The sequence below is a fragment of the Marmota marmota genome, unplaced genomic scaffold, assembly GCF_001458135.2.
Source record: "Marmota marmota marmota unplaced genomic scaffold, marMar, whole genome shotgun sequence".
NCBI lineage: Eukaryota > Metazoa > Chordata > Mammalia > Rodentia > Sciuridae > Marmota > Marmota marmota.
In genome coordinates this window covers 10,475,575-10,484,959 of record NW_026000093.1, presented here as the reverse complement: position 1 = coordinate 10,484,959, position 9,385 = coordinate 10,475,575, and the positions used below count along the sequence as shown (strand labels likewise).

The 9,385-nt window shown below is 34.6% G+C and overlaps 1 protein-coding gene and 1 long non-coding RNA gene across 2 annotated transcripts in view; one reads left to right on the top strand and one right to left on the bottom strand.

Annotated features, from left to right (window-relative positions):
* Positions 1–3,313: 3,313 nt before the first annotated feature.
* Positions 3,314–9,385, top strand: part of LOC107142406 (cytochrome P450 7A1) — a 7,709-nt gene continuing 1,637 nt past the window's right edge. The window contains exons 1-5 of the mRNA XM_015485813.2: positions 3,314–3,469; positions 4,705–4,945; positions 5,794–6,380; positions 7,406–7,536; positions 8,875–9,050. Coding sequence (XP_015341299.1) covers positions 3,390–3,469; positions 4,705–4,945; positions 5,794–6,380; positions 7,406–7,536; positions 8,875–9,050 — 1,215 coding nt within the window. The 5' untranslated portion in view covers positions 3,314–3,389. The remainder of the gene's footprint in view (positions 3,470–4,704; positions 4,946–5,793; positions 6,381–7,405; positions 7,537–8,874; positions 9,051–9,385) is intronic.
* On the bottom strand, positions 4,748–6,621 carry LOC125610553. The gene is made up of 3 exons (XR_007340548.1): positions 6,397–6,621; positions 5,421–5,487; positions 4,748–4,834 (listed from the first exon to the last, which is right to left on the bottom strand). It is a non-coding gene; the product is annotated as an uncharacterized LOC125610553 (long non-coding RNA).

The following is a 9,385-nucleotide window of genomic DNA, read 5'->3' as shown; positions in this document are numbered from 1 at the left end:
GTAGGTTCTATGTGTGTGTGTGTGTGAGTGAGTGTGTGTGTGTGTGTCTAGGGGAGGGAAGAGGGGTGGAGGAGAAGAGAGAATAAATAAAATTTCACCAGGTGAAACACAGAAAAGAAAAACAGGCAAAAGGCTTGCCATCTAGGCAGCAATATTTGCTCCCTGTTGCCCCAGGCATGATGCTGACAACTCCTCAAGGTGTCTTAAGGTCCACACACAAAACCACATGCTGGTACTCCTCAGGAGGGCACTGAGGTATGTTTCTGCAGTCTGTTGATAGATTTGACAACTGCAACAAGCATCTGAATCCCCACCCCCTGGATTAAAAGCAGCATATGAGGGCTATGATAGATGGCATTTGTGGACATGTGACAGCAATAAGTAGTGACATTCTCAGAAGGAAAGACATAAAACATACATAACAGGAAAAACAATATTATTATTTAAGCATCTGCTTTTGTGTGTGTGTGTGTGTTTCCAGTTTTTCCTTTTCTTTATATACGAGATTATTAGTGAAGGAGTAAAAAGAATAGACCAAGATAAAGGTAACTGAGATAAACATTGCCCAGACTCTAATTTGTATGTAAGCAATTTTTCTTTGGTGGGAGGTTGCTGGGAATTGAATCCAGGGCCCAATGCATACTAGATAAATATCCTATCACTGAGCTAAAGCCCCAATCCCTAACCAGGCTCTATTTGAAAGGAGTTTGTGGTATTTTGAGAGTGGGTAAAGAAGTTGCAAGAAAGTTTTCCTGAGGTGGTGAATGCATTTCTCCTTTACATTTTGAAAGCCTTTTTATTTTTGATATAATTATAAATTCACATAATTTTGAGGACAGAGTACCAAAGAGTTCCCTATTCTCTGTTTTTCATTTTTGTCTGTTTGAAAGATGATTCTAGAGGGTTACATTGTTTGGATATTAGATTAGAGTTTTCTCTGACTGTAAAACTTTGCTGACTGGCTACATAAAGGTTCACGTTCTTCATAAATCATATAAAAAGAAGATATATTAATCTTTAAATGTCAGCCTAAACATATTTAATATGCACAAAGCAAGAAAAAAAACAGATTCTGAGAAAATCTGTGTACTTCCAGTAATGATTGATATTAATTATTATGATCATAAATCACAATTTATGATTTATGTTTAAGGAGGCAAAAAATTATAAATCTATGGAATCTATAGCTAAAATCTAGAAATAACCCAAATGTCCCTCAATAGAGAATCCGTTACATAAGTTATAGTTCATTTATTCAGGTGGGATTCTAAGTACATATTAAAAGTAGTATATATACATATATGACATATGTACATATATACATATATATCTGTTTATATATACATTTATATGTGTGTATATGTATATGTATATATATATATATATATATACACATATATATGTAATTGTTTTAATATGTTTATATTCATGGGAAATTCTGAGGCATGGTATTTGATTTTTTAAAATACCATAAAATCACATAAATACATACAGTGTTATATTAAAGCCTTAAAAAGGCTTTTTATGTGATTCACCCAGTACCTCCATGTTGCCAAATCCAATGGACATTTTTAAAAATCATTTTAGTTGCTTCAGAGTAACAAGTAATATAGTTAATCACTCATTTTTCTTCAAATGGATTCTACTTTTGCTTTCTGTGACTCAAAATTCTCTTGAGTTTTCCTCCTGGTTCTTACAGATCCTTCTCTTCTCTTTCACCTCTCTGAGCTCTGTGAATGGAGTGCTCTGTGGCCTGGTGTTGAATTCTTTATCTTTGTCATTACTTTCTCACCAGGTAATCTCCTAGGGCCTCTTGGCTTTAGATAGCATTCAAATGCTAATCACTTGAAATTTATATCTCCAATGCTGGCCTTCTGCTTGGTCTTTGGCTCTGGATTGCTAATTTGACATTGACCCTTGGATTTCTAGTAGATTTCCCAAACTTGAGATCTTCAAATGTCTCAAATCATATTCAGACCTGTTGCCCTCCAAAACCTCTTTCCCCATTCCAAACATCCCTACACAAACTGGCTCTTGCCAATCTTTATGTCTTTTATATCTGAATCAACATTCTCCAATTTTGCTCTGGTCTAATCTCTTTGTCCTTCTTTTTAGTTCTTAGATATATCAAGTTCATCCTTAATTCAGGATGGCATTTGTTCTTCCCTCTTCCTAGAATGTTATTCCGATGTTCACATGTGTGATTCCTTTTTGACATTTAGATTTCAATTTCAAGAGGACTTTTCTGATCAGGAAAGTTATCTTTGTCCCTTAGTAGCTCTCCACTCTGTTTTATTTTATTCTTCATATATATTTTATCATTTATTTCACCACTGGAATACCATCCCAATGAGAGCAGGGAACCTGTTTATACCATTAATAATTTTAGTCAAAATACCTTGGAAGAGATCTGGTAACATAATTAAATGTTCAATTAATATTTATGTTAAATAGTGGACTGTGGTTATAGCTCAGTGGCAGAGTGATTGCTCAGGATGTATGAGTTTGATCCCCAATACTGCAAAAAAAAAAAAAAAGTTAAAATTTGGAAAGATATATGTCAAACAGTTTACAGTGATTACTTCTGACTGGGAATAGTATGAGGTAAATTGTAAATGGATATTTACTTTTTACCAAGATACATTTCAGTTAATTTTAAATTATTTAAATTAAAACACATTACTAAATGACTAGAAAAATTAATACACACTTTGGTTATGAATAATGATAAAGTTTGAAGCTGTGTTTATTGGGAAGGTGCATTTATGTGGAACGCTTCTTTCCTGATGATGTTAGGTGAGTAACATGTTTCAATCTGTGTTAAATATCTACGAGTTTGTAAAAGCACTGAAACATGAAGCAAGAAAAGTGTCCACCCAGTTCTTTCCTTTGAACTTATTTGCTGCATCTTTCTGGAAAATCATTTAAATTAATTTTTTCCTCAGAAGTTAACAAATCAAATCACTTACTTGATAAATACCTTATGCTTGTTTTTCTTCAAATTATATTTTACAACTTAATTAGATTTGTTCTACTTGAATAGGTTTGATCTTTTTATAGAAATATCAAATTTGTAACCTTAGCTCTTGTCCCCCGGTCCTAATGTTAAGTCAACATCTGTTTGAAAGACCTTCAGCTTATCAAGTATTGCAGGTCTCTGATTGTTTTGGAACCTCTTCTGACACTATGGACTTAGTTCAAAGGTTAGTTAATACCCCCCTCTTTTTTCTTTTTCCTAATACGATGAACAAATGATTGATTGTTTGCTTTGGTCATACAAGTTTAAGTTATTGGGTATAAAAAGAATAGTTTGAGTCTCTGTTCAGGGACCTCCTTATCTCTCAAATCATAGATTCTCCTTCTTTGGAGATTTTCATTAGGTTTGCAAAATGATAACCATATTTTTGATCTGGGGAATTGTTTTAACAATGTGCTGTTATTTATGGCTTATTTTTGGAATAAGGAGAAGGTAAGGAAAGTTTTTTTGTTCTTTAAGTTATCTTTTAGTTCATTTATCTGATGTTCTTTTACTATACAATAAATTATTATACAATATAATAAATTTGGTTTTCTATACACAAATACTTCTTGATATTTTCACATTAAAATTTTAAGTGATATCTTTTTTTTTTTTTTTACTAAATCTAACAAAATATATTATAACAGTTTCCCGTTTCAGTATTGACACATACCAGTGGTAATGTATATACTTTGTTAAACACAACTGAAAGAAAATTTGTAAGATCTTTGTGTGTGTTCAGGTGTACATGTACAGAGCAAGCCCAAGGGATACCAGTGGCATTTGGAAATCTGCAATGGAAAGGGTTTCTTTCTATCGCAAGGATTAGACAGGGACTCTGACTAAATAAGTGTTGTCTTTTCAGCTAGTTTTTGTGCACAGACTCAGCCAAAGCCTGGGCAAGAACGTAGAGCCCTAGTTAATCATTCTATTACTCTTTTTTTTTTATGTCAATCAACCATGGTGATTGGGAAACTGTTAAATGTGTATATAACATACTTCATTTGTATGTTATCACTGACTTACAATTGATTCAAGAAATATAAATCCAGAGCCATACTTAACTTCTGAATGGTTCAAAGAGTGGTTAGGGGGAAGGCACGTAGATATTTTCTATTAAGTCAATCTCAAAACGAGAATAACCTCCAGCAGATCTTCAGCTCTGTGGACTGCTATGTGTTGTCTACCTTCTGCAAGTTTCTTCATTCTTTGAGGTACTTTAATGCAGTCCTGTTCATTTCCAGTTTCAATCAGATTACTCACCTTCACAATAAGAAAATGCCACTTCATATTTTGTTATCCTCTGAAGGACATTAGTTTATGCTGGAAGACAATAAGTTTACATTTTCTAGTAAAAACATTTAAGATAGCATGACAGAGCATTGCATTATAGTTAATGATCCTATAATGACAAATGACAAATTAGATGGATGACTTTAATAATCATTTTCAACAATGTATCATGTGGTGACTAGGTTAATAAAATGTTCTATTTTAGTAAAAGAACAGGGCCCCATCAACAAAAGAAGTACCTATAAACTGCAGAATTTTGAAATTCAGAGATAGAATTTTGAAATTCAGAGATAGAATTTTGAAATTTCAGAGGTAGAAATTTGAAAACCCGGCATATAAAAGTAACCAAAATATGTAATTTTCCATATCTGTCATACATTTGTGTCTTTCAGGAGAATGGGTGAACCACCTCTGGAGAATGGGTTGATTCCATACCTAGGCTGTGCTCTGAAATTTGGGGCCAATCCTCTTGAGTTCCTCAGGGCAAATCAAAGGAAACATGGACATGTTTTTACCTGTAAACTAATGGGAAAATATGTCCACTTCATTACCAATTCCTTGTCATACCATAAGGTGTTGTGCCATGGAAAGTATTTTGATTGGAAAAAGTTTCACTTTACTACTTCTGCAAAGGTAACCTATTTTGCATTTATACAGCATTCTGTTTATTTCCTATTTATTAATATATACACCTATTTAGTAAGTTGTTTTTAGATTGCTGGATAGAAGTGTTAGAGAATTACCCTATTGTAGAGATTATTAGAAAAAAATACATCAAATTAGTTACAGCCTCTTAGTATTACCTATTAAAAAAATCAAACTAGATATATATTTGACGTTTGTTAACCAGATACTGAAAATGAAATAATAATTAAATGTTTTACTGAGGCAGATGGCACTGTTTCAATAAGACAGGTACAAACTCATCACATCAGTGATGTCTATATAACATGAAGAATACATGTGATGGAAAACTTCACATCCAACAGTTGCTTTGCCATATTCACACTACACATTCCATTTTGTTAAGAAACTCAACAGATATTTAAGCATCATTTAGATGTTATCTAAGAAAGTGTTTTAGAGGAAAAAAAAAATCAATACTTACTGAGTTTCTGCAAGAGATATTAGACAGTCTTTGCCACTAAGTAGATGGAGGTGTGATTAAACTGCATCTACAAAGATATAACAAAGAATGAATAATAGAAATAATATTGATTAGTATCAAATTAGCGAGCAAATAAGTTCAGTAACAAGAAATAGATGACTGGGGTGGTCTGGAGTACTCTCACTGAAAAACTGAGATTTAAACTTAGCCTTAAAAGGAAAAATATGATTTAGTCATTTCTTTGCAAAGTACTATCAAATTGTATTTGAGGAGGTCAAGTAGAGAAGTATGAAAGCATCCAATGTATTTCTAAGTCATTCACTAACACGTGGTGAGTTTTCGTTAATTTTTTTCACGTTTTATTTCTTGTCAGGCTTTTGGGCACAGAAGCATTGATCCAAGTGATGGAAATACCACTGAAAACATAAATGACACTTTCATCAAAACCCTGCAGGGTCATGCCTTGAATTCCCTCACAGAAACCATGATGGAAAACCTCCAACTTATCCTGAGACCTCCATTCCTTCTTAAATCAAAGAGCAGTGCATGGGTGACAGAAGGGATGTACTCCTTCTGCTACCGAGTAATGTTTGAAGCTGGGTATTTAACTCTGTTTGGCAGAGATCTTACAAGTCAAGATACACAAAGTGCCCTTATTCTAAAAAACCTTGACAACTTCAAGCAATTTGACAAAGTCTTTCCAGCCCTGGCAGCAGGCCTCCCCATTCATGTGTTCAAAACGGCTTACCAAGCCCGGGAAAAACTGGCCGAGGGCTTGAGGCATGAGAACCTTCACAAGAGGGACCAGGTCTCAGAACTGATCCGCCTGCGCATGTTTTTGAATGACACACTCTCCACCTTTGATGACCTGGAGAAGGCCAAGACCCACCTCGCCATCCTGTGGGCATCACAAGCAAACACCATTCCAGCGACTTTCTGGAGCTTATTTCAAATGATCAGGTGACTAGCCACTTACCTATTTATTTTCATATTCTGGTAGAAAGCCCAACTTCAACCATTTCACCTTTGGAGAAAAAGAAGCTTCATAGTACCTTCTCATGCCACCAATCAAGAATATAACTTATGCTTGTAAGTGTTTAACACATACAAGCTCATTCAATGCTCCCAAAAGCGTGAACAGCAATTTGTAGAAGCAGTTTCAAAGAAAGGGGATGTCACTGAAGCCACAGGCCTCAGGTTGGCTGGCCCTGGGTCAATTCAGGCCACTGGCCCAGAGTCCTTGCTTTTAATCCCACGCTGTTGCTCATGACATTAACTTTAAGTCCACAAGTGCAGTCTTCATCATCATAAGACTATATTTTAAATGATTACTGACTGACATGGCTACATCTTATTTTGCTGACTTATTATTTGACCATAATAAGTTCACATATTTACAGTAAGTTTACAATACCAGTTTAGTATCAATATATAGGTAATGATAACCATACTTTATCATCTTCACACAAATACTTTTCATTCAAACCTTTCTGAAACTCATTTCACTTTAACTATGTAACACAGAACCCCAAGCTCACTGAGGCTCCAACAAAATTCCATGCACTAAAGTGAAACAGGCTTCACTTCACATTCCAAAATTTTAATGTAAATGAAAATGCCAAAATTTTGAGGTAAATTCAAATTTTCATCTGGAATGCAGCCAAAACTCTGTAATTGTTATCTTAGAGGCAATTTTTCTTCTAAATTACTGTTTATTCCTTATTAAAATTATTTATTTATAGAGAACTGACCCAAATTTACTCTGATGTAACAAGGCCCTTTTAAGGCACAATTCTTGCCAAGATCCTAGGGCATCAACATAATTATAAATACGGTACACATAAATGGGAGTATTCCTTTTCTACCGTCTCTGGTACCTTGATCACCTCAGTAAAAGAAGAGGAAAATGTCTATTTGCTTGCAGATCTCCAAGTATAAAAAATTTTATTTTCTGTGTGTTTTTATTTTATCTTAATTTTTAATAGGAATCCTGAAGCAAGGAAAGCAGCTACCGAAGAAGTGAATAAAGCACTGGAGAAGGCTGGTCAAAAAATCAGTTTTGAAGGCGATCCTATTTATTTGAATCAAATGCAACTAAATGACCTGCCAGTCCTAGGTGTGCTTGCTACTCTACGTTCCTTCTACTGTGTCCTAACAGTCGGCATATATCAGGCCCTTAAATGAGTTGTAGACATTATGCTAAATAATTTTATACAATTTGGCTCTTTTAATCCTCATAACTATCCTATAACTAGACATTATTGCTATTTCTATAAACCAAGAGAGGAAACTGACATCTAGAGGCTGAGCCCGGTGAGGGTGGAATGTGGGGAGCTTTGCATGGCAGCACTAATGGGTGACTGTTGGTAGCATACTCTCAATCACCACCCTATAATCCTGTAGCTCTCATTATTCCTTTCAATAGCAATCTTACAGTTAGAGCAATCGTGTCACTCCTTTGCATGAAATAACAGGGGACAAAGTGCCTTCAAAAAAAACCATAATTAACTAGATAGGTTGATTGGTGGTGTTGAATGCTATTTGATTTTTCTTCTTTTTGTCCTTCTGCATTGTATAGAAATACAAAAGTGCTATGTGTTTATAGTAAGAATGGTCTTTAAAAATGTTTTTCACTAAAGGAAAGAAACCAAGATATGCTTTGAGGGGCAGTTTACCAGAAAGGAGAAGAAGAAAAGCTTAGGTTGACCTCTGCCCAACCTGGGAAGTTTAACATGTCATTTCTCTTTTGGGAGCCTTACTTTTCTCATTTGTTAAAAAAAAAAAGAGTTGATCTTGTGTGATTTTATACATAGTCATGTGATGAACCCCTACAACATGACAGTGAGGGAACTGGAGGCCAGGCTGGACTTTTCCTGAGAACTCTGTATTTTAGCTATTCTGTGTGTCCCTTTTATGCCTTTGCCCAGCAACAGAGCATCACCATACACTATCAAATAGTTTATGGATAAAAAAGAATTCTTGTAACCTGATTAATATGGCAAGAAACACCTGGAAAAACATTTCTATGTAAAAAATATTATCAGTCTCTTAAATCTCAAAAGTGGAAAACTTTGAATAATTCATATAAAATTGGTTATTAATTTTCCCAATTGTATTATCTGTTAAGTGTCACAGAAAAACAAGATTACTTTTCTTAAAAATGATAGAAATGTAGTCCCACTAATGACCAAGAAAGTTGTATCTTTGTAAAAAATTAACTTGGATGATCGGATCAAAAATATATTCAGACACAAGTGAGTCATTGATAACAGCCTAGTAGAGACAGAAAGAGAGCGTGGGAAGTTTTTCTCTGGTCAGCCTTCCATGTTTTGTTCATTTTCATGTTGTTGGATGTCAGAAGTGTTTCAAACTCTGCATTATATGGGTTTCAAATACTCAAATGGTTCTCTTTTTCATTCTCCTTTTGTCCCTTTCTTTCTTTTAAAATATTTAGATAGCATCATCAAAGAAGCTCTGAGGCTTTCCAGTGCCTCCCTGAACATTCGGACAGCTAAGGAGGATTTCACTTTGCACCTGGAGGAAGGTTCCTATAACATCAGAAAAGATGACATCATAGCTCTTTACCCACAATTAATGCATTTAGATCCAGAAATCTACCCAGATCCTTTGGTAAGTGACTGTTCATCAAAGTTCAGTATCAAAGGTAGCTATCCTATCTAAATAGGAAGGGCATTTACAATTTGATCATAGGGATTATCCCCTTAATTACATTAAATAGTCATATTTTGGAAAATCTGGATAGTAGCGTAGATTCCTGATTTTTTTCCCAGATATTTGTTACCCCACACTGTATGCTAGACTGTATTTGCAGTAATGATAATAAAGCTGGCTCCTTTCTTTTTTCTTAAAATGTACTTCCTCCTAAATCCACAAAATTAGAGGTTAATGTGTGTGTGTGTGTATGTGTGTATGTTTGTGTGTGTGTGTGTGTGTGTGTATATATA